We start from the raw sequence: 27,033 nt of genomic DNA, 5'->3' as shown, positions 1-27,033 counted from the left end.
GATTTGTCTTATTTTAAATAAACACAAAAAATAGAGATGAATAAGAAATTTACTTTTGCTATGGTTTAATAAATGTCTATGGATATCTTCCAAAAAAATAATAATTTTGGCGGATTTTTTTTTTATATATAGTGTTGATATGACAACTAGTAAATACACAAAGTTTCGTCATCCAAGCATGTGCGGAAGAATTTAAAACAAGCGTGTTACAACTAACCCCGCGTTAGGTTGTGCCCCGCGCTCCCCTACTGTTATCAAGAAATAACAGACCGCATTCTACACTGGAATTCAACCAAGCCATGTAATAAATATATATAACCTATCAATATAAAACACTCATGTTAGCTGCTGTTAATTTAATCCATTTATTTATAAACAAAACTTTGTTTTATTTCTTAAAATGCATAAAGTGCTCTATTACTGTAGTAGAGTCATTATAATTATTCTAGTACTGCGTTAGATATCAAAAACCATATTTTACAACAACAACAGTTTAACCAAGTAAGATTTTTTTAAAATATTTATGCTCACCAAGGCTCTAAAGTAAAAACAGTAATATTGTTGAATATTATTATAATTTAGAATAAGTGATTTCTATGTGAATATATAGTAATATGTAGTTTATTCCTGTAATCAAAGCTGAATTTTCAGCGTCATTACTTCAGTCTTCAGTGTCACATGATCCTTCAGAAATCATTCTAATTTGATGCTCAAGAAAAACATATTATTATCAGTGTTGAAAGAATAATATTTTTGTATCTCTGTTACCTTAAATGATCCGTTTGTTACTGTAAAGCCGCTTTGAAACAATCTACATTATTAAAAGCGCTATATAAATGAAGATGACTTGACTTGGCATTTACTTGAAATAGAAATCTTTTGTAACATTATTAATGTCTTTACTGTCACTTTTCATCTATTTAATGCATCCTTGCTGAATAAAAGTATTCATTGCGTACTGAAGAAAAATCGTACAGACCACAAACTTTTAAACGGTAACGTATGTAGAAACCAAAATTAACCAAACTTAATTAATGCCTTAAAAGTGTTGTTTATTGTTATTTTCTATGAGTTACTGCATTGAGCCATGTTAACCTCGAGGATATTGATGTGAATAAAGATGTGTGTGAGTGACAGATGCAAGGTAGGAGGTAAAGAGATCATGAGAAACAAAGGACACAGGCATGAGATTTTCCGCTGTCTACCGAAGCAGCTTGAGACCGCAGAACCTTTAAACACACATGTGAATGTTTGCACAAGAGCTTCAATTGACCCCGTCAACGTCCAACGGGTCGCGCTATCAGAACGGGGCCATCAGCGGTCCGCACACACACACACACACAGCTGAGATCCGATACGCGGACGACCAGCTGCGCTCTGACAGGATGCAGAGCCGATCCAGATGTGCATGAAGCGATCGACATGACAACTGTGCTTTTCACAAAGCACTTGTTTTATTTTCCTCCCGATTCCTCCTCGCGGTCACACGGGATGGGCTCGGGTAACTATCCGCTTCCAGCACTTGTCCAAATATGGGTCCTGCCCAACTAATGGAAACACAAACGTGCCTCCAGATCAGATACATATGTGAGACGGACGAGCGTGTGATCGTGCACATCTGTGTAAAAGCTCAGGCGTACCGTGCGCTTTGCTCCCAAAAATGCCAGTACTCCCAATGATAATAAACTGAGTGTTTGTGTTCAAATGAACATGTGTGTTTGCTCAAGTGTTAATGATGGACAGTGAATGTGACCCCGTGCTTCCAGCCCGTCCCGTGACCCCCTCCGCCCCAGCGTGTCGTACAGTGACTGGGGTTTGACTGGGAGAGGAGCCCTGGCAGGGCCGCAGGATCCGGCCCCCACTCATCTGAGGCCAAGGACAATGTTTGAACACCTGCCCACGGCTCTCAGGAGCGAGGGGAGGGCTTGTTATTCCCTGCGAAGTCTCTCAGTTGGACAGGGCTGGTTTACTCTCGAACAAACCGTCCGTACACGCAAAACGGGTCCCACCACACCGCTGTGTGTCTGTCATGCGGACAGACGTCGAGACGCAGTTGCTGATGAGTGAATTTTGAGTGCGTGTTAAAAGTGACAAATATGCTTAAGCATATGGATGCGTGAAGATTGTGCACAAAATCAGCCAATCAGATTCCTCCATCTGGTGTGATTGTTCATGCGTCGTTTATATCTGTCTCCAGGGTCCAAAATTAACACTCGCCAATTGGCAGTGTAATGTTACATGGTTAAAACTGTAAGAATGATGACCATCGGCGATGGAAGAGAAGTCAAATAAAAGAAATTCAAACAGCCTACTTTTTTACCTCGGTGGAAAATTAACCACAAGAAGTTTATTAACCACTGCAATAAGGACATTTTAATAATATAATATAAGGTTACACTTTATTTTAAGGTGTCAGTATTACAGTGTAATTATACCTTTAAGTACTGAGTATTAGTACAATTACATGATCAATAAGTTATGATAACATGTTTTTACAGTTAAGCAAACATAAGTTAAGCAATAACTTTTTTATTATTATAAATGATTATGTATTATTATGTTGTACACGATTCAACTCATTTTTTAAGTCAGTTTAATATCATTTAAGTTGATTGTACTTAAAAATTTAAGGCAGCATGAATATTGAATTAATGGAATTTATCGGTTGATTTGCACTGAATTTGTGATCAATGAGATTATGTTTTTAAAATGCAATTATGTTTAGTATTGGGGATAGGGTTAAGGGATATAATATATATATATGGTTCATGAATAAGTTACAATGTAAATACATTTTTATGTATAAAGCCAATTGATGCACATTTATGCTTAATGTATTTGTAAACATTTTAGGAACACCTACAATTAATGTCTAATAAAGGCTTAACCATTATCAACTCTTTTACTACTGGTTTAAAATACTGTACATCAGTTAGGTATAGTTAACAAGATGTTATCAAAAGAATAAAACTAAAAACAGTTTGTTAATAACAGTGACGATGAATGAAGATCTCACTTTTTGTACATAGCATATGAATGCATTAACAATGTAGAGTTAAAAACTATGAATTAACCGTAAACTAATAGATTGCAATTTATTTATAAGTGTTTTGTTACTGTTAAGTGAAAAATGACACTCCCTGTCTTTATGAATATGTGTGCAAGCGTGTGTTAGTGAATGTTTTTATATGTATCTGTGTGTGTGTGTGTATCTGTAGATCTTACCTTCTTTTTGTCCCTCATGGAGCCTTTCCCTCTCACCATGATCTTGCATCCGGTCTCAGCCTCCAGCTGCTTGGCTGTGAGCCCCCGCGGGCCCAAGATCCGGCCCACAAAATTAAACTGCAACACACAAACACACACACACATCTCACTCACTGCATCTGTGTCCGGATGGAGCCATATACCATACATACTTTGGAATTCGACAAGTCACTGTTTCCATCAACAACACTTCAGTGTAAAATAACAGATTATTTTGAAGCATTATTATGCGGGAGCATTACTCATCAAATTCTGAAGTTATGCATTGTTAATAATGCAAAGACACAAAAGAGTCAGCACATATCACTCCGACACTGGCTCATGGTTGCTTATCACACACAGTACAAAAAATTGTAATTACCATTTTTTTAAGCTCTTAATGGTCTCGCACCACAATATTTAGTTGCCCTCCAGAGACAGTTTATTAATGGTTGTTAACAGTTCTTCATTGGGTGTTGAATCTTTTAATGTCTCGGCCGTAGAGACTGGTCATCCCTCCCTCAGCAACTAATTTTAGCTCATCCACATTCAAAACGCGAAAACACATCTGTTCTCTCAGGGTAATTTGAATGTTTATGTATTGTACTCCATGTTGAGTAAGTTACCGTAAAAAAATTAGTATAATTAGGTATAACATTCACATGGTGTTAATTACTTTTCTTAAAAAGTATTGCATTACTTATTACTAGGGCATTCAACATTAACCTGTTAACGCATGCGATTAACTCAAAGCTCTTAATGCGTTAAAATAACTGAATGCAAATAAATTACTGAAGCGTGTGAAATTGCGCAACGTCACGCGGTTAGATGATCTTGAGAGTTAGGAGTTTATATCTACAATTGCGCAAGATCCTGTAACCCTGACAGGTGGACATTTCTATTCTAACCCTTTAACCCGATTTCGCTTCTCTGTTTGCGATCAGGTCATTTTAAGCTGCTAAACTCTAGCAAATTCATTCAAACAATCAGTCCAAAACAGCACTAAAGCAAAGAAAGCCAGGCTGATTATATCCGAGAGCAGGGAGAATTAGAGACTGCATTTTCAGTGAATGATTCATTCCAGTGTTTATTTCACTTTAAAACACGAGCTCTGTCATTTTCTGTGATTGTTTCTGAAGAGCGCAAGCCCTCACGCAAACGCGAGTCCTTGTGTTCCTGTTCCGTATCGCAACTTGACTTGTCTAAAACGTAAACAAGCTCTTTGCTGTTGCACTGTACACAAACTATAAATTCTGAAAAGCTTTTTTTTTTTTCTGTAATGTTTTTCATGGGTGCTTTGGTGTGCATAAATGTGGACTACAAACAATCTCGACTATAAACAATAATATGGACTCCTTGTATCATTTGGTTATTTGGTATCCTTTTGGAGTCTCCAAGTGTCCTTTTTTTGGAAAGACGTGTTAAAGGGGTGGTTGATTATGATTTCACTTTTCTAACTTTAGTTAGTGTGTAATGTTGCTGTTTGAGCATAAACAACATCTGCAACGTTACAATGCTCAAAGTTCAAAGCAAAGGGAGATATTTGCTTTTAAAGGACTTCAACAAACGGCTGGTAAGGACTACATGAGCTTCCTGACATCACTAACCCTAGAATTTACATAAACTCCGCCCCCGGAACACGATTTATAGATTATCAAGACAGAATATGCTAATCAATGACTAGAAGATAACTACACATCAGCTACATAAATTCATCAATACCCATTCAGAAATGTCCTGTTGCTGTTGACATCATCTGACTCCGGTTTGAACATAAAAGACTAAAAGTTTTTGAAATTTTCAGTGCATGTCTGTGTGAGGTAAAATGACACAAGCTCTTGAAGCTCCGCCCCCTGTGCTGGGAGCAGCAACTCATTTGCATTTAAAGGGACAGACACAAAACCGTGCGTTTTTGCTCACCCTCAAAAAGTGACAACTTTAACATGCTATATAAAAATATCACAAACACACTCTGGGGACATCCAAGACATATTTTACATCTTGTGAAAAGATGCATTAATGCTTAATTTCATGATAAGTGTACAAAAAATCATGATCTATTGACAAACCTAACGTATATATATATATATTTTTTTTTCAATCAATCAATCAATCAATCAATCAATCAATCAATCAATCAATCAATCAATCAATCAAAATTGATTCATTTTTGACCCATCAAAAAATTGACTCATCAATCATTTTAGGTGATTAATTCAGGTTGACTGGGACACTTTTTGCCATTGAGATGACTGGGAAAAACCTGATATATATAAATATATTTCACATGAGTAGGAGTGTGATATGGCTCTATATCTGCACGGCTGTGATTCGGCCGTAGACAATTGTCTTTACGTTCAATGTTTTCCAAGCTGATTTTAGTGTTTTTTTATTTTATTTTATCAAAAAACCCTTCATTATTACACATTAAACATCACTCGCCTTTAAGATAGTGAATTCTGATACCTCCATGTCTGCAGGCAGAGGCAGTAAACCCATAACTATATATTACTGGACTAAAATTAAACGAAATGCATACGAAATGGTGGATTAGAGAAAAAAATATACATTTTTGGCATTTTTGCCCTATAAGCCCTGGTTATTTTCTGACCCTGGTTAGTCCCAAAAGTGATCATGAACATGCAAGATGGTTTAAAGACAGTTAGGAGTTGTAATTCAGCAGAACTGTGTGAAAGAAATTCCCTGGGAAGTACTTTATTGGAGGCGGCTGGCTAAGTGTTATCGCAGAGCTCGACAGCCGACAGTCTCCCACACGCCAGCGCCTCCTCTGGGCCTTCACTGACAAGATAACAGCCGTCAATCGTTCACTTAATCGATCAGGTATCAGCACTGACCTGAAGGCTGTCGGTCAAAGGCTCTGGGCCCGGTCTGTACCCTGTCAGGAGATCTGGTAGGCAAATGTTTTTGTGTTACAAACAATACCTACTCTGAACACACTATCGTTCAAAAGTTTGGGGTCAGTATATTTTTTTTCTATGTTTCTGAAATAAATCTCTTATACTCACCAAGACCGCATTTATTTGATCAACAATACAGTAAAAACATGCAACTACATATCAAATTATTCTACTAACCCGAACTCTCACAACTAACCCTAACCTAACAGTCTCCTAATACTCTAATGAGAGTTAGTTGTTATGGCAAAGTAGTAGAATGTCTAAAGTGGACCATCGAAATAAAGTGTAATGAAACATTTCTTAGTATAATCAATGTTGGAAATCTTTGCGTTGCTTAGATTTTTTCAGGATTCTTTGATGAAATAAATGTTTAATTTTAATGTATCATTGCTGAACAATCTTACAGACCTTTCAAAAAATCTGCATTACATGTGTCTGTAAATTAAGCAAGCTCATTATTTATTTAAAGAATAGTAACTCATTAACTATTATCATTAACATTAACTACTTAACACATTACATGCAACTCATTACCCTCATCACACCAACACCCAATTATTTCCTCATACCTCAAACTGTACAGTCAAATTTTTTAAGGCAGTTTGCCTGTTCCCATCTCTTTCTCTTCCTTAAGGGAACTCCATTCTAATACAGTCAGAGTGACGTGCAGCAGTGGTTTGTTTTGGAGCTGAAACTCAACGCATGCAGCCTTGCGTTCTGTAAAATCCATTTTACACTACAGACCTCCTGCTCTAATCAATAAGCCTTCGGGGTCTGCTTTATCAATGTGTTTGGTATTCCAACGCTACGCTCTTTTCACATGACTGACTCCATGCATAATCGACTACTGGTAAAACACAGTCACTGAGTATGTGCACTTTTTTTATTTATTTTGGCACCCTTCATCCCTGTCCAAGAGCCTTGCGGATATGAATGAAAAGAAGCAATTAAATTTTACTTGGAGGCACAAAGCACCAGGGTGTGCATCACATTTGTATGCGTGTTCGCTCACCCTTCGAATAAAAGTTGTGTGCCCGTGTTTAATATTTCTGCATGTACATAAATAAATCAGCATCAAGCAAGGATCTAATATGAGAAGACTGTCACTCCATCTTTTGTTATTAATAAATCTGTTAAAATATACATTTGGCACCTTTTACATGCCAATAAATCATATTGAAATTAAAATGTGTTTAATGTCTAAGAGCAAAAAGCTCTCAATCCAAAATTCATTCATGTTTGCACATACTGCATTAGTGACATGCATCCATACGATACCGCCACTCTCTCCACTGGTTTACTTTCTACTGCCTTGAAAACAATGTCAATGTTAAAGGTGCAGTAAGTGATATCTGAGAAACACTGTTGAAAGTGGATCGGACTGAGCAACACAACACACTTGTAGCCAATCAGCAGTAGGGGGCGTGTCCACTCAATTAAGGGGATAGGAGAGAGAGAGCCAATAAGCAGTAGGGGTGTGTCCACTCATGATGGGGGAGGAGAGAGAGAGCCAATCAGCAGTAGGGGTGTGTCCACTCATGCTGGGGGAGGAGAGAGAGTGAGCCAATCATCAGTAGAGGCGTGTCCACTCATTATGGGGGAGGAGGGAGAGTGAGCCAATCATCAGTAGAGGCGGGCCCACTCATTATGGGGGAGGAGGGAGAGTGAGCCAATCATCAGTAGAGGCGTGCCCACTCATTATGGGGGAGGAGGGAGAGTGAGCCAATCATCAGTAGAGGCGTGTCCACTCATTATGGGGGAGGAGGGAGAGTGAGCCAATCATCAGTAGGGGCGTGTCCACCTTATTATGGGGGAGGAGGGAGAGTGAGCCAATCATCAATAGGGTGCATATCCACTCATTATGGGGGAGGAGGGAGAGTGAGCCAATCATCAGTAGGGTGCATATCCACTCATTATGGGGGAGGAGGGAGAGTGAGCCAATCATCAGTAGGGTGCATATCCACTCATTATGGGGGAGGAGGGAGAGTGAGCCAATCATCAGTAGAGGCGTGTCCACTCATTATGGGGGAGGGGGGAGAGTGAGCCAATCATCAGTAGGGGCGTGTCCACTCATTATGGGGGAGGAGGGAGAGTGAGCCAATCATCAGTAGGGGCGTGTCCACTCATTATGGGGGAGGAGGGAGAGTGAGCCAATCATCAGTAGGGGCGTGTCCACTCATTATGGGGGAGGAGGGAGAGTGAGCCAATCATCAGTAGGGGCGTGTCCACTCATTATGGGGGAGGAGAGAGAGTGAGCAAGAGGGAAATTTGAAGAAAGACTGTAGAAAGAAAGATGGCTGAGAGACCTTACAAAAGAGAAAAGCTTAAAGGAATATCACTGGGAAAAGAAGGGTTATGATCAGGCAACAGTGTTTCTGATTGTTTCTGAAATCACTCACTGCACCTTTAAAATGTTTATATTTTTATATTTTATATTTTTAATAGAAATCCTTGCACTGCACAGGATGTCGACGACTCCACGCAACTCACACAATACATTTCATAAGGGAACATTCATTAGAAAATGTGACCTCCCCATCAGCCCCTTGCTTTTTACTATTCATAGTTTATTCCTATTTCATTTTGAGATGCAACGAAATTACCAGTGCCAGTCCCAGAAGAGTCTCCTGTAAGATATATCTAAAATGAATTATGAATCATGAATAATCACTTTACTTATTATTGTGCATGCACTGTACAGAATGTATATAAAAAAATACTGTATATAGCTACATTATATTTTATCTTATCTTTCATGCACAGCAACCAAGGTTTTATTTACTGAACAATGCCAGAGGACTGATAGGCTCCTCTGAATATCATTTCTAATTGGTCCATTTGCTAATCAAATTGCGCAATATAATTTGTCCATCCAAATTGTGAACACAACAGGGAGAATAAATGAAATTCGCCTCCATCTGTTCTAATAACCAATCATTATCAAAGGTTAAGCAATTAGATGCAACAGATGAAGAAATACTTCATCAAATAAAGCAAAAAAAACGTAAAGGGGGCCGTATATTAATATGCCATAACAAAGCAGGATGATATTTCACTACAAATTGGTAAGTAGAAGTTAATTTGGAGAGGGGAAATAAATAAAAAGATAAGATAAAATGTTACACTTTATTTTGATGGTCCATTTTAAACATTATATTAAAGGGGTGATGAACTGAGAAATCAAAGTTTCCTTGAGCTTTTGACATATAAGAGATCATCATACTATAATAATATCCTGTAAGTTTCAGAACTGAAAACTACCTTGTTAGTCCAATAAAAGCTTTTATAGACATCAGGCTCAGCAAACGACTCGTTTTTCAAAGTGGGGAACTATGACGTCAAAGAGGATAAAACACCGCCTCCACAAAAGAAGATCAACGCCTACTTCAACACGGCCTGTTTAGCCCCGCCCACCGATTCGCCCAAACATGCTAAATAACATAGGACGACATGATGATTGCTACCGGATCGAGCTACTTCCAAGCAATAAACATGCTGTTTACTAAATATTGTGCAGTTCCTGTTTGTGGAAGAAGACAGTCTGCATAAGCTTCCTTCGGATTCCAGCATGGTTAAACTTTATTAAATCAGTCAATCACAATTTCCCGACACGGATCTGCCAGCAACATGTAAGTAACCATGTGTATTCTAATGCCTGATCTGCGATCAGTGATTTCGGTGTAATTATTCAAGTTCAGATATTTCTCTTAAAATCGTTCAATACTGTTTATGCATCAGCGACTAAACGATCAACTTCACATAATTTCTCGTAGTATTATGAAAATAATCTTTTTTTAAACTGTTATTAAATTATATAGCCTACAGAAAGCGATCAAAGAACGATCCCTTTCGCCCAAGCTGTCAATCAAACAGCACAGCGCGAGCCGCGAGAGCTGGACACTTACCAAACTCGTGATGAAATAATGACACTGTTACACTACACAACGAAGCTCTTACTGTGTACTCACATCGTGTTTGCATTGTGATTTGGTGTAAGCATTTGTGAGAGTGCAAAAATTGCGTTGCAATGATAAGATCTTTATTCACGCGATCAACAGACTGTCTGTCATCTGCTCAGTGCTCATCATGCTGCAACCTTTCATGTGATGGAATTGATTTAAATATAATGCTTTAAACGATACTTTTTACGATGTGTTAATCTCGATAGCTGTATTAGTAAAAACGTAGTACAAGTTTTCGAGAGAGTTCCTGTAATACTAGCTATTTCATTGCAAGCATGTCAGCCAATCACAGCAGTGGGCGTTTACACTGCAGTCTCACAGCAGACACGCCCCTTAAAACAGAGCGTTCAAATCTGAGGCAGAAATCAGGCTTGGAAAAATGGCTTTTATTTATAAATTATGACAATTTTTTATGTAAAAATCATACTAACATTATAAGGGCACCCCAGGCAACATTATAAAATAATAAAACAATCCAGTTCATGACCCCTTTAACTATAAGAAACTTTGCAACTACATGTCAAATAACTCTCATTAAAGTATTACTAGACTAGGTTAGGGTTCGGCTTAGTAGTATTAGTTGACATGTATAGTTAGTAGAATGTCTAAAGTGGACTATAGAAATAAAGTGTCACAAAGATAAAAGTAAAAGGTAATGCACTCATTATTGGTTATTAATCTTTCTATAGGCTTATCAGCCTGCCCGGAAAATACCCTCACGGACCGCCACTGGAAATAACAAGCCCTTTCAGAAGCCAAGCCACCGCAAAGGTCATGCGTGTTCAGAGCTGCTGTCACTGTGTGATGGAAAACTGCTCGGTATATCAAATCAAAGTCTTCTCTTCAGGCCTGCACAGGCCAATTTTCAAGGTGCCCTTGGAGATTGAGTAATCAGTGCGAGAGACTCCAGAAGGAACCGCTTCACTCTGAAACCAGCAGGCGCAAATTATACATCCACGGTCTCCCTGCTGTATTCACACATCTGTCGGGATTACACACACAGCTCTCTGAGGCGTATCACAGACGCTCGGATGACCTCCGCTCTCTCCGTCTGGATTATGTGACGCTCGGGCCTGGTGAGAGCACTCGAACACAGACACACACGGACAAACCTGAAAAAACTCGCCTTTATTCAGCTGTTGGCTTTCAAGAGATGTTCCCCTGATGGGAAAAATCTGTTGCAGTGTCCTTCACATATTGTGATTTGAGCTTGGACTATATATTAAACTTTAAAATCCATTTTAATAAGGAATTCAATGGACTCATTAGTGGATAACCAGTCAATATATCATTTAAAGACGTTAAACAGTATATTTAATTTTGGACACATGACCTATTGTATATTGAAATGCAAAAGTGCCTGCATCCACTTTTTCAGGAGCCTTGCTTCTAAGATTATTTAACATCCTTTTATAAATATGAATTACAGAACTACTAACGCAATATTCAGTGAGAAATAATTTAAAACAGGACTGGTATTTATCCATTGGGATTAGACTGGCTTGCTCAAAGAGGGTGTTGATTTTATTAACTCTTTTCCTACCAGCGTTTTTTATTTATTTTTTATTTTATTTAAAGTTGCCAACACCAGCAGTTTTGATCATTTTCACAAAACTATCATGGCCCCCCAGAATATTTAGTTCTATAAATATTTGAACATATTTTATCAAATGAAAGAACAGAGCCTCTGCTTTTGAACAGAAAATAAACCTTTTTGTCTAGATTTATGTATTCATTTTTATCATGTGGGTAAGTTTCATTAAAAAAGCTACATTTTGAACAAAAAGCTGAGAAAATCGCGTTTTTGTCAAAGACTAATCCGGATCGGATTCAGAATGATGATCAAAACACAGATGCAGTAAAGATCCCAGAGTCCATCAACTTCCCCAAAGCTTCACAGTCATTACCTCTTCATGGGTTCAATATTTCATTTGGTTTCTTGGCAGTTTTGATTTATATGCTTCTATCACTTGTTTCTGCTTCTTCGCTTGTTCTTCTTCACTTGTGTTTTGATTAAGAGATTCTGCACTCTTTCAGAAGACACGTAACAGCAGACTCTACCGTATAACGGTGAAAACATGGATTTCTGGAAAATGACGTCAATGTTGGAGAAAGAGTTAATGTTATTTTCCCCCAAAAGTGTTGCGTTTCACTTTATTTTACACTTTTACACTTACGTGTACTTACCTATTTTTTACAGTCTATGGTACTTACCTAAGAAAGTAGTGGGTAACTACATGGGTTAAAGTTAGATTTAGAGGTAGGTTTAGGGTAAGTACCTAGTTATTACCCAGTTATTGCAATTACTATAATAAGTACACAGAATGTAGATGGGGAAAAGGACTGTAAAGTAAAGTGCTACCAGAAGTTGTTTCAGAGGCAGAGAAAGTACGTTTCACTATGACATCCACTGATGAATCGTATAGCGAATAAGTTCCGGGACATTTATTAAGACAGTAAATGAGGCAATTTGGATTTCAAGTCGACTGTACGACAAACTTTTTATTCTGAAAGCCATTTGACAAACGTTGCTGGTATATAGCACAAAAAAGTAAAAAAAAAAAAAGTCACACAAGAAAAAGCAGCCACACATAGACTCGAAGTATTCTCACGCACACTGCACACCAAAAGCGTAAGTGACAGCAGCGTCTCGTCTACCTGAATGGATGCAACACTTCTCCACCTCTCAACTCTCCGGCTGTCACCCCGAGCTCTCCTATCAAACGCACACAATCTCACTCTCTTGTACCTGCGTCTTTTGTGTGGGCCTGCTCCTGCTGCGCGTCTCTCACAGCTCCTTTGATGCTTTGATGAATGTCTGCATGCAAGTGTGTGAAGAGGGCTGTGCAAAGTGTCTTGGTGTGTTCTTGTAGAGAGTGACGAGAAGAAAAGATGAATTGAATTTTCATCTTCCTCGCTGGCAGGTGATGTCAGGGCAATGGATGGAGCAGGCCGGTGTGTGTGAATAGATTAGCGTGAGATGTGTTTGTTTGACGCTACCGGTGTGACGCTGTTCAGAAGCGGCGAGAGCAAACTATACTGCGGCATCAATGGTTCCATGAAGAACCTTTTGTGCAATGTAGATTATTAACATGTTCTTCACACTAAAGGTCCTTGCACACTGAAAAGTCTGAAATTTTCGAATGCATTTTTTCGTATTTTCAAAACACTTCTCAAAATGCTTGCTACGGATGCGAAAAATGCAGACAATCGAACCCGATCTGAATTTTTGTTTTTGACGGACGAAAGTTTCGGAGGCAGAGTGTAAACGTGATTGACACGTGTTTATTTTTTTTAACGTGCGATAATTTTGGACGAGAATTTCGGACTCGGTGTGCAAGGACCTTAAGAAAAAAGTGGTTGTTTTAAGAACTGTTCCCAGAAAGGTTCTTTGTGGAACCCAAAATGATGGTTCTATGGTATTGCTGTGAAAACACTCTTTTGGAACCTTTATCAGCCTCCATCCATTGCCCAGACATCACCACATTTAATTAATCTTTTCATCTCGCCACTCCTCTACAAGAACACAACCAGACATTTACTCTTCACACACTTGCATGCAGACATGCATATGTGTGTGTGTGTGTGGTGAGCATTTAACCTTTTCTGTGGGTCTGTTTAGTGATCAGGGTGGCAGCTGCGTCCTCCTTTGGGTTCTCAACATTCTCTTGCTTTTTAAATCCCACACAACCCTTTAAGCACATGCAGGAGCACGGGACCAAAGACCCGTTTGTTTGGTGACAATCTTAGCAAAACCATGATAGGGACCGTCTCCATAGAGCAGTCTTGGGTTAAAGGGATAAGTCTACCCAACTGACTTTCAGTCTTGTATGTCTTCAATCACAATGGCTTTTATTGAATAACTGCTTAAACTTTGGTCTGTCCCGAATACAAACTATCAAATGTCTTCAGAAAACTTGGAATATAGCGGATGAGTCATTGGGAATATTTTTTATGATACTTTCATGCTGGCTCTTTTCTCTTTCTGTAGACCTTGAAAGTTTTCAAAAAAGAGCAGCTTGAACGTTCTTCAAAGTGTTTTCTGTTGTATTCTACTGAAGAAAAAGACAGGTCTGGAATGATTTAAGGATAAATATGACTTAAAAAGTTAACCCAAAAATGAAAACTGTGTCACTCATGTCTTTCCAAACGTAAAAGACAGTGTTGTTAATGGTCATAATTTGTAATGAAATCTCCAATCCAAATTATACCAAATCTTTGCTGCTTCAAAAAGTTAAATAAAGTATGAAATATGAATCGAGATTTAGGCTTTTATTCACATAAAAAAAATTTGATGAATGCACATACATAGAGCTCATCAAATATGGTCAAATCTGACACTCAAATGTGCTTGCTTCATGCACAAGAACCAATGATGTTTGTTCTTACGTGTCAAGCAAAGGACTGCACTTTTACAACAAGTGTGCTTTGGTTGTGTGGACTTTCAATGGAGAGACAGAACTATCTCAGGGTTCATTAAAAAGTCTTCATTTGTGGTTCAAACATGAACAAAAGTCTTATGGGTTTGGAACGAGGGTAAGTAAATAATAACAGATTTTGTCAACTTTGGGTGAACCATTCCACAGTGATATTTCATGGATTTTCCCATATGGAGTTTGAACATACATCATATCCATTAGGTTAATATCTCATAATAAGCTTGTTAATATCCCAATTCTATCTCCTAGAAGTCAATTAGATGAAACCTAGAACAGAGTAGGAAAAGAGCCCATTGATCTTATAGGTGTCTCCTAGAGTTTCTGAAGAGATCTCAACAACGTCTTAAACTGTGCTCAGATTTGATGCAAAAAAGTGTGCAATCAAAAGTCAAAGATCACATACAAATCCACATCCACATTCATTTAACGGCTCTGTATTCTGTCAACAGCTTTAATTCATTTGACTAAGTTGACGCTTGAAACCTAAGAACTAAATCTAAGACCTAAGAGCTCAATAAAGACGTCCTCTAGTTCAGTTATCGCCCAAGCCTCTACAGCAGACCACAAACCACACCACTTCTACACTTAAAACATTAACTGACTGATTGTTTCAAACCATTCATAAATGTTAACACGACTGGTAGTCGTGATCATATCACTGGGATTTTCCCAATGCAAAGTTCCCTCTAACTAGAAGTGCGTGAATAATCAACGTATAAAGACATCTTGACTTATCATCGGTGTAAACCTTAGCCCAGCTCTTTAATGCTCCGGCACCCCAAACAAAAGCCACATAAAAAAGCACTGGGCTTTAATGGAAACTCTAATATCTGCTGTTCAAGGCTGGAGCCTATTTACTCATTCTGCACAGTGGAGATTAAGTGTGTTTTCCATCAACTACAATAAAATAGGCAGCGGGGACGTAATTAGGGCCGTTTAAGACAGAGCGCATGCAGGTCTGCCAGAGACTGGGAGTGATGGCATTATCTTATGAAGATAAACGAGTCGGCTCTGGTAATAGGCAAATTAATTATTGCATGGCTTCTAATAGCACTGCGCTCTGATTCCCTGCTGCAGGATGTCTTTTGTTTTCATTATTGTGCAGGACAAGGGGAGGGGAAGGAGGGCACGTCTCTTCTCGGAGAGGTGGGGGACTCGTGGAGAGAAAAGGAGACGTCTAACCGCGTGTATTCCTCCATATCTACAACACTTGATCTCAAATGTTTTATCAAGGCTTCCTGTGCTGGTGATCCGTGAGTGGTATTGATTGGTCGATCCCCTTGTGGTTGTCTAATTTCACTCTGTTAGTGTGTGTGTGTGTGTGTGTGTGTGTGTTGGGTTTGTGCTCACTTGGGAAGTCCAAATCACTTAGACGATGCATTATATGTTAGACACCTCCTACCAAAGGAATTTTGAGTGGATATGAAAATGTTGTCATTGTTTACTCACCCTCATGTCGCTACAAACCCGTATGACTTTCTTTCTTCTGCGGAACACAAAAGCTAGAAGCTCTTTTCCATGTAATTACAATGAATGAAACTGCACTATAAAAGCACCATAAAGGAATCCTAACAGTAGTTCATATGACTAGTGGGCTTTTTCCTGAAGCCAAACAATAGCGTTGTGTGAGAAACAGATTGAAATTTACTTTAGCTCCACGAAAGAGACTTCTAAGAAATCTAAGAAGAAGGAGACGAAAGTCTACATTTGCTCTCCATTCTCCATATATATACACACACCATTTTCAACAACACATTTAATGACAAAATATAATGTGTTGTAACTATCAAGTTACAATTAGTACAGATACAGTTATTCATATTAATTAAGAAAACCAAAAGTTTCACCATTTTTGTTTTTTTAAAAAGGTTTCATTTCAAGATTTAATGAGTGTTTTTTTCATTATGATACCAGGGCATTTGTAACACCCTCAATTTTAAGTCATAAATTAAAAACAAGTTCATCATAGAAACTTTATTCAGGTTATTTTCAAGTATGACTTTAATATATTTTAGTGTATTATTGAATAAAAGAATAGATCAAATAGACAAACTGTGATGAGATTCATAGTAAAATATGTGCGTACATAAAGACTCATCTTCTTCGCACTTATCTCTACTACATTCAATCCTATTTTCTCCCAATAGGAATTGGGGCCGGTTGCACCAGCTCCTAGGTAAGTCACAACTTAGCCTAGCTGTGATGTAAATTGGCACTATGTTACAACTTGTGCACTACTAAATATTTTTGAGTTGCACCATTAAACTTGAAACATAACCCTACATATAATATGTACAGAAGCCTCTGACCAACAGCTGAAATAAAACAGCAGATTGATTGAGTTGTATAAACTTATGTATAAAAGACTTATGCTTTATGGATAATAATCTTACATACTGCATGTAACAGGTGTTTTTGCTGAAGCAGTCCTCTGATGGTTGTCTCTGTAAATTACTGAACTCTTCATCTGTGTTTTATTTATAATACCTTCGCTGTTAAGTCTTTCTCTGAAAAAATTAAATAAAAAAAATATATATGATATGTTCAGCCCAGAACTGTCAAAACTCGTGAAAGACAAACTTTAGTGTCTCAATAAAGCAACTTGATGAGACTGATTTTCACCTCCAGTATTAACCCTGCATATGTTTCTGTTGAGAATCATATTTTATACATCAGGCTTTTATGGCTCACATAGTATGATATAGTTCGAATATTTAGCTCAATAAAACTCCTCACTTTTATTAAGAGGCCAAACTGGTCAAAAATATGTCATTCGGTGCAGTTTCTGATATTTATATGGCTAAAAAGTGAGATGAAATTCTGATAGCTTTTAATGTAAATCAATGAGATCTTTGTTAGAGTATAGCAGACTACTTACATAAAATGCATATCAGTTGTCACTCTCCCAATAATACCAATTTAAATGTTCAAAGCACTGTAGTTTTAAAACAGTTTTATAATGCATTGAGAGATGAACAAATAAACCTTCCTGATGCCCGATGGATCATATTTGATATTCACATTTGAACAAGATTTTTCTATCAAAAAATAAAAACATAAAAAAAATGATGTATTTATAATCAAGTAAACCTAAGTTCCATCAGTTCAGTAAGTGCTCATCTTGAAATATTGCTAACAATATGAAAATCAGTACAGATTTCACAGCAAAAAGACACATGAACAACAACTTGAAGTGGGATGTTTTTACAATTATACTCAACGGTCTTTTATGTGCTAAAAAGTATCAAATATTAATCAGACGACAGAAGGCATGTAGTAGATATAGTAACCCTAAGTTTTGATGGTGTTGATCATTTACGAGGCTGTAGGAAACACTGATATTATATCCTAATATACTGGTGACATATTGTAATTGCACTGCTGCATGTCTGAACTCTCAGTGAAATGGACTGATGTTCAGGTGTCCATCAGGAGAGGGAGGAACCGAGGAGCCCTGCAGGAGTAAAGCTGAGGGCTGTGGTGGTGTTACGAGCGCTCATCATGTCCTAATGAACCCTAATTAACCTTCATTAGCCGCGAGGTGATCCGGAACGCCGCCGCACGTCTCCCCTGTGTGCGTGTTATTGTTTATTATCACCAGAGTAATGAGAAGACTCACCGTGGGCAGAGCCGGAGTAAGTACGGGAGCGTTGTTATGTGGTGGACCGCAGAAAAGGTTTTAAGGATAGATGCTGGAATCTATAACCATGAAACACTCAATCTATTATTCACCACGCACTTTCATCAGGAACCAGGAATCAGAGCAAATACACACTGATGGGTTTAAATATTACCTCTGACGGCGTTTCGGCTCGATCTGATATTTGCTAATATTTGGTTTAATTATCTGTGTTGGATTAATAATTATTTTCAAAGAGGACAACTGAACATGTAATTTGGATTCGAAATTCATAATGCATTTGGGTATTATGACAAGGTCATTATAACTATACAAATTTAAATTAAGTAATTATACATAATTATTAATAGGATTCACACATTTTGAAAATAATTTTTATTCAAACCCATCTCATAAATCATTCTGATTTCTGAAACTGTCTGGCCAATTTTTCGAGAAGAACCAACACAAGTTATTTTCAAGAGCGTATCTACAGCCAATTAAATACTCTATGTTTAGAGTCAGTACAGTTTTTCAAAAATAAATTAATATATTTATTCAACAACAAATTAATTAAAGGTGATAATACAGACATTTATAATGTTACAAATGCTGTTCATTGAACTTTATATTTTTTTTCATGGTTTCAACATTGATAATGTTTCTTAAGCAGAAAATCATCGTATTAGAAAGATTTTTGTATGATCACGTGACTGGAGTAATTATGCTGAAAATTCAACTTTGCATCAAGTAAATTACTGAAATTGTCAAGTAAATTACAAAGTAAATTACATTTTAAAATGTATATAAAAAAAATGTCACTTTCACGGCTTGGCTGAGGATGAATACGAGGTGAGGCGAATTGGATCTAAAATGCAGTGTGAACTTTATTAAATAAAACAAAGCAAAAGACAAACAACGAGAAAGGTAACACAACAGTGTGCACTACACAAACATCACCAGACCCTGAACTAACTGAACAAAGGCCACTATATACTGAGAGAACATTCACAATATTTCTGTAGTGAAAGTAGAAAAATGTAAATTTACAATTCACTATAAGAATATGTTTTGTCAGGGACCCTAAAAATATACCAAACGTGGTAACATCTAAATTAACTGGCTTTATTAAAGTCAAAAATATTATTTTATATGACTGAATCAATATGATTTCATTAGGTTAAATCAATGAAAGTGAATTTCACGAGTCAGATCTGGCAGAAAAGGTAACAATGAAAAGAGATTTACAAGACTCTTCCAAATTATTCATTTCACAAAAAAAAACTAAAAAACACAACCTTAAAATGCCATGACCATGGAAACTATGCAACCCCATAATCAAAGGACTGCACTTTCATTAATGCATTTTTACTTCTGTAATTCACGAAAATACAAAACTGCATAGTGAGGTCAGACACACACACACACACACACACATATGCGAATAGCAATGGAGTCCCACAGTATTAATCAACACCAGCTGCTGCAGGTACGGCAGCCAATACCCCAGTTAACGTCCAGTAGTTCCACTTTCATTAGACCCTCATTCAGTCCTGAGTTATGGGTCCATCCCATCAGACACATTTAATTAAAACAATGGCACCTGGAGAGAGGAAGAGCAGGCATCCAGATCTCCTGCATGACAGGACTAATCACAAACACACACGTGCTCAACACACTGCCCTTCATGTACATGCAGCCGCAAGGACACACACTCTCACTATCTGAACGCAACAGTCTTCCCGACATAGCAGCGTCTCTGAGTGCCATGGTGGAGGTCGAGTAAAGTGAAACTGTAATCGCACCCAAAGTGCACGCACATAAAGCCTCCTCTCAGTGCTAAATTGAGTTCTTTTCCACTGTTTATTGCACTTAAATAGTCAAATACACACAAAATAATGTCAAAATGGCAGTCTTCTTGAGTATTCACGTAAACACAGTCAGTTATGTTTTAAGTGAACAAAGAGTTGATAAAGAAAACGCATTTTGTAACAGTATAAGGGACAAACAGCAAAAACTGCCATGAAAGTAAGTGTCTTGGGATTTTAGTCACAAAAGGAAAGAAAAATCACAAATAACAACTCTTGAATATCTCAGTCGTTTCTCCTCAACAGTGATGGGATTAAAGGAAGAAAAGTCTCTGAAATGAACAAAACGACCCCAGTAATCTCACGCATGATCTCTAGAGCTTCAGACGAGATCATAATGTCTAAATTAGATTTCAAAAATGAGATTTCGAAATGAAAACAAACATTTCTTATTTGATTACTCTTCTTTATCTGAGCTAAAAGATTAACATTAATTTTATAGCGGTGATTCTCAGCTGGTGGGTCAAGACCCAAATGCAAGAAAAAGAAATAGTATGAATGGGGGTGGGATATAAATTGTTTACCTTTTGTTAGTGATATTCTTACAATTTAAGTGTATTGTCAAGTAAAGTGGCACTGTACTTGTGTGTGTGTCAACCATTTTTCAGAAATATTTGCTTGGTTCAAATTCCTAAAATATTGGGGAGTGGCTTAGTGACCAGGGGGAAATGTGGCTCTCATGGCCAAACCAAGGGGAGAACCACTGTTTTATAGCATATACTATATCAACAATTTTCTTAAATTACTACTTAAATGAAATTTGAGGAAAAACATGTCAGAACATGTTTCTTCTGAAATATACTCCTCTTCTAATCCAAAGTCTCTTTAGATATTAATTACTATTAATACATTTTCAGGTAATGAACACCATGCACATATTTACTGGCCCAAAACAAATTCTGAACACTTTAAGTCACATTTAAAAAAATCACAAACTAAGTGGCATTTATTGTTGGTAAGTCAATAAATAAAAAACTTTCATTCAGCAAAGATGCATAATTGATAAAAGTGACAGTAAAGAAAGACAATGTTCAATAATGTTAGAGATTTTTATTTAGAAAAAATGCATAATTTCCCCCCAAAATATGAAGCAGCACAACTGTTTTCAACTGATAATAATCAGAAATGTCTCTTGAGCAGCAAATCATCATATTAGAATGATTTCTGAAAGGACGCTGAAGACTGGAGTAATGATGCTGAAAATTCAACTTTTGCCACCAGGAATAAATTACACTACAATATATTCAATTAAAAAATCACCAGCTGATCAAAGTCTAAGTTCTGAGACTTGTTTGCAGATGCCACATGGTTTGCTATGTGGTATCGAAAGCAATGACATTCATTTTTGTCTACAGTGTCCAAATATGTTTTGGGTCCATTGTTGCATGCTACACTCTTAGAAGGAATGTGTAGAAAAATTACACAAATTATGTGTAACACTCTAATTTACACATTTTGTGTCAATATTAACTAAAACTGTGTATAAAAAAATAATCTATTTTACACATATCCATGTGTAGTTTAAAGTTTACACAACTTGGGTATTTACTCAAAGCATTTAACACAATATGAGTAGACTGATGTGCTTACACACTTTAATGTGTTATTTTTTATAACGCGACCGTTATTTAAATTAGCTAGTCGAACTGAACCAACCAATAAGGTGACTTTTGAGTGAACATAATCCAGTTCCAGTCAGTTCAGTAACGTTAGTAGATAAAAGTCTGTTAACGACAGCAACTATTTTGTTTTTACTATATTGTTGAAAATAAAACATGTAGCTGCTATACCTTATCACTTCGTTATCGACTACCCCTCGCGTCAAAGCTGTTCGTGAAAACCACCTCTTTTACCAGGGAGGAGATGATTCGCGCCGAATCACGCCGGTGATGCTCAAAGTTCTTGAGGTAAGCTGTACTTGAATTATATATTTTTTCACTCATGTTCATTTACAAAAACAATATTTCCTGCTACTGTTATTTTAATACTGGTTTAAAAGCTAGGTTACGACGAGCTTTTGCGGGCAAAAAACTCGACTATTGTCAATAGTGTGACGTTAAAGTTAGCTGAAGCACGGCTAAGTTAAACCAAGCAGCTTTATGTTGATCAATGCTGCGAATTTGCGTGGAAACCCCGATTCAAAATCGGCATAATTTTTTTCCACTTTCACACGAAATTCCAGATAATGAAGAGACCTTTATTAATAGCAGCTAAATGGATTTTACACGCAAAATTTCGCCAAGCAATGGTAAACGTGACCGCACCTAACGTAGATTTTAACTTAGTGCTACTCGATGCAATGTTATCTGTAAGGGTGTTTTAAAAATCGTCTACTCTTTATTAATTTGATTAACGTTACGTATAAAATGTAGTCGTAAGTAGTGGATTTGAAAGTTTGCTGAAATGATTAGCAATATGTCATAAGTGCTCTTGAGCCAGTGATGTGCAGGCTAGGTAACTGTTAGCATACCATACATGTGCTAACTTTATATCAAATAAGTGACCTTTGCATTATGTCTAATATTTATTACACAGCAAATGAACCAATCAGAAGATGGACCATTTTCCACCGACCACCGTGTTCAGTCTCACCAGATTTAATTTATTCAGGTAAGCATTGCAGTAAAACTCACTAAATCATTAATTCATATCAAATCAAGCATTCTAAACAACTTAAGTTTTTATTTTTGCATTCTTTTGATCTATTTTTAGGCCAAGGAGTCCGACCTGACCAGGAAGGTGCCTAATAAGCATAGCCTATCAGCGCACAGGTAGGTTAACTACTGAGGGAAAGAAAAAGATCATCACATGGGGATTTCTTGCATCATGTATCTTACTGTGTATTTGTCTCAAACAGCTGTCCCTTCACTGCAAACAAGTTGAAATTGGCTAGCCTAAATCCCTGATTGCAGTTAAGCCTACGGATCTCAGCATTTTTGGAGAGAATTAAGGAAATGTAAGTATTACAATTTAATCTGGCATAATTTAGTTTACAGTTCAACTGAAATGTTTGAATGTGCTGACAAAAGGGTGTTACTTACAAATATATATATTCTCAATTATAGTATGATGGAGATTAAAAACAATTTGATGCTTGTGTAATTTTCTCCTCTCTCTCTCTCTCCCTATTATATTTTTATATAGTGTTGGAACTGCGATCTTCTCTGAAGAAGAACTGAGCACATTTGTGTTGGTGGACACGTTTGCATCCAGGAAACAGGGGACTGATGCATATGTCACACTTTTCTGGAAACACTTCAGGAGTTTCAAAGTCGCGATCTGATTGGTTGAATTCTACAGGATGTTCGGGTGATGTGAGTGTCGTGTTCTTTATCGGTTCGCCTGGAAACAAATGCCGTGACACCAAAACCCCTCGTGGAAGAATAATGCTATTGTGCTTACAACTGTGACAATGAGCGCTTACCAGGATCAACTAAATGCGGGATTTTCAAAAGTATTTGAAGTTTGCGGCTCCATTGTTGCCGTAAACTTGCTTAACGTTCTTGAATGAATAATTTATTAGATGCAGCCAGTCTGTTATTGTAGGGACATCAACATCATATATTACCACGCCCCTAAACATGACGCAGAACAAAACGAACTGTGATTGGTTGCGTTACATGTCAGTCAAACGTCCTCTTGGGTGGTCCTTGGTCAAGAAAAGCTGCAATAGAGTCTAGGGATAGGTCTGGCTAAACAAGACTAAGTTCTGAACAGGATAAGTTCATTTAGGTTTAGGTTCATTTATGTATTTTTCCCAAAGGTGAACAAAATGCTTATTCCCAAAGATTGGCTTATTAAAGACTGATTTTATGATCACTTTTACTTCAATGCTGTGAAAAAGATGGAGGAGTACAGACATTGATAATAATAATGAGAACTGTTTCTTGAGCATCAAATCATCGTTTTAGAATGATTTCTGAAGGATCATGTGACACTGAAAACTTGGAGTAATGATGCTGAAAATTCAGCTTTGATCACATGAATGAAATAATATTTTTTAAATATATTCAAATAGAAAACAGCTGTTTTACATTGTAATAATATTTCACAATGTTTACTGTTTTTACTGTACTTTTGTATCAAATAAAATATTTGGTGAGCATAAGAGATTTATTTCAAAAACATTAAAATGCTTAATATTTTCTAAACTTGGCCACCAATGTATTGTACATCAAGCCAAAAATGTTTTGGAAATAAGTGAAATTATTTTGAAGGTGGGGAAGTGTGTCATGTTACCTAATGAGATTGAGAAAATAACTGTTTTATCCTATGTTGGACATTTCCTTTTTGACTGCTTTAAATTGTATTGTTCTATTCTGGATTGAATTTAATTGTTGATATGTCAGTCATTATAATAAATAAGATAATCAACCACAGACTTTATTTTGTCAAATGCTAATTTTGTTTAGGATTTAGGATTTTAGATACCTTTCTTAACACAGTGTGTGTAGCCAAGGATAGCACATAATGTGGTAATGTTACACATGTTTACACATATTTTACACATCTTTATGTTAACCTTTCTGACACATTTAGTGTGTTAAACTCATTAACACAGTGAATGAGTTGAAATTAACACAAATCTAGTAGTCCTGGAGCTCACCCACAGATGTGTTAAAATTTAACACAGGTTGTGTCATTTTTGACACATTCTTTCTAAGAGTGTAGGAAGAAGGGGAATCAATCTTGCAGCTTATGTTGATAATGATTAATAATCTGTGATAGCTGCTCATCCAGAGTGTGGACGAGATTGACCCAGAAAAGGACACACAGGGAGAAATGATAAATGACAGCAGCGGTTCACTCACTCGCTCCACGCTCAACAATTAAAAGCTTTGTCCCTTCCAAGACCCTGAGCAGAGTATTTATAGTGCTCTTCCTCCACGGCCCGATGTCTTCTCCCTAACATTATCTCTGTCAAACACACACACACACACACACAACAATAACTGTAGATTTGTAGTTTGGAATGAAAGGCAACAATCATCTCAAGCAGCAGCGCTCTTCTAGGACGACTGTCTTTCCCAGCCTAATAACATTGTTCAGCAAATCGGAACGGGTGCGTGCTGCCGGGAGAGGGGCGACACAGCACGGGTTTGAAGGAGCAAATTAATTTCTGTGCCGCTGCGTGCCTGTCTGGGAGACGAGTGTGTGTGGGGCGCTCGGGGTGCGCGCGGGGCCGTTCCCTCTCTTTTATCAGGCGGGGCAGGCCGCTGTTCCTCTGCCCCGATTCCCCGACCTCATCATACCCTCACATTCATCACCGCCGCACATCCCAGGCTGCTTATCTTCCTCACTCTTTCTTTCATGTTCTTCCCTTCATACTATACCTCATCTATAAATCTATCATGTCATCCTGCCCCTGACCTGGAAATATCAGCGACCGCCTGCCATGAGATAATTAGAGATTTCTGAGCCTGCCTGGAGGACGCTGTGGTGTGATGCTCGTGTACACACTGAGCCTCATTCATGAAATGGGAGCAGAACGGATTTCTGTGGAAATCATTCTGTACAAAGCATTCTTAGTAATAAGCAAAAAAAAAAAAAAAAAAAAAACAGTATATTAGGGGTGCACAGACCTTATTGACTTTAATGTTCTGCCACGATGCTTTAAGCTTGACTTCGACTAGTCGCTGATCATGGCCTATAGAGGGCGCAACAGGATAAGAAATATTTGAAGTCCACTTTATGCTCCGCTTCCAACAGTTTAAATGACAAAATAAATGCATACTCCGAGAGCGCTCCACAATATATGTTTGATAAGATCATCTGGATGCTCAAAATTGATCGGCTGAATGCACGTTTTAAACAGCTTATTGTAGACGTGAGTTAATCACCGCTCTAAACTAATGCGCTGCTGCTTTGTTACACACACATACAGATAGAAGCTCACACACACAAAAAACATTCAGTATTGTCAACGCTGTTCTGTGATTTATCAATAATATAGCTTAGAAACTGAAAAGTTCTATCATATATTTCTTAGTAACTAAAACCCACAGCTTCACTATTAGAGAGACACTGCCGTCTGTAATTAATTCACACGCAAATGCTCTCTAAATGCAAAAGCTTTACTGTGCTACTTTATCTGTAGCTAAGCACAATGCAACCCGCATTCAAGTCTCAGCTCAAGGTTCAGGCTTATTTGTTCATTAATGATGTCATCAGCGACTAGTCGACGTCGACTCGACTTTAATCACATAAATGTTCTTCAAAAAAGTCATTCAAACCCTAATATATATAATACTTTTAGGGCTAATGGGCTTATTAAATGTCCATTAAACTGAAAACTATATTCACAATGTTGCTCAATTATCAGCAAAATCATTGTGGATATATTTTCAATGCAACACTTTATGTAAGAAATACGAACAGTTAATATAGACATTTTAAGGCTCACGTAAACATCAAAATATACATGCCCACATACACACACACACATATAGGTACGCACACACACACACACACAACTGCAACCTTTCGAGGGTGATAATTGGCATCTTTTGAAGAGAAGCTGTGATATTTAATGACTAATGTCTGAAAGTGAATGATTGTCCAGAGGGGGTCTCCAGCACTAAACATGACTCCACCTCTCGATCAGATCAGATCAGATCGAGGCTGTTCTGACCTCAGCAGAGGAAATACAGAGATACAGGCTCCCCAGAGATGCTCTACAACAAGTATAAAGGTGAAGTACATTTTTCAATATTAAAAAACTTAATATGCAGTAAGTCTTTCATATTTTATTTCCCCAGAAAAGTGTAAACAAAACGCCTGACGCAGCAGCAGCACTGGCTTGACCAACGGTCATTATTTTTTATGTTTGGTCACACAATCGGTGCAGAAATTACACAACTATGAAATAAAACAAATGAAAAACAAAAACAAAAACGTGTTTAGATCATGTGATATAGGCAATTTTTTATACTAATTTTTATAATATAAATTCTATTCTCTCTGGATATGGATAACTCCACAGAC

The 27,033-nt window shown here is 37.4% G+C and overlaps 1 protein-coding gene and 1 long non-coding RNA gene across 9 annotated transcripts in view; one reads left to right on the top strand and one right to left on the bottom strand.

The window, feature by feature from the left end:
• Positions 1 to 27,033, bottom strand: part of qkib (QKI, KH domain containing, RNA binding b) — a 106,023-nt gene that overhangs the window by 50,178 nt on the left and 28,812 nt on the right. For all 8 annotated transcript variants that reach the window (XR_013819481.1, XM_079854531.1, XM_079854536.1 and 5 more), the window contains exon 3: positions 3,226 to 3,342. Coding sequence is in view for 7 of the 8 variants with exons in the window: in XM_079854531.1 (XP_079710657.1) it covers positions 3,226 to 3,342 (117 nt within the window). In the remaining variant the exon portion in view is untranslated. The remainder of the gene's footprint in view (positions 1 to 3,225; positions 3,343 to 27,033) is intronic.
• Positions 22,752 to 23,343, top strand: LOC307149499. The gene is made up of 3 exons (XR_013819571.1): positions 22,752 to 22,820; positions 22,907 to 23,005; positions 23,194 to 23,343. It is a non-coding gene; the product is annotated as an uncharacterized lncRNA (long non-coding RNA).

The sequence above is a fragment of the Squalius cephalus genome (assembly GCF_949319135.1).
Source record: "Squalius cephalus genome assembly, chromosome: 21".
NCBI classification, from domain to species: domain Eukaryota; kingdom Metazoa; phylum Chordata; class Actinopteri; order Cypriniformes; family Leuciscidae; genus Squalius; species Squalius cephalus.
The sequence above is the reverse complement of the archived record's forward strand: the minus strand, read 5'-3'. Positions and strand labels throughout refer to the sequence as shown.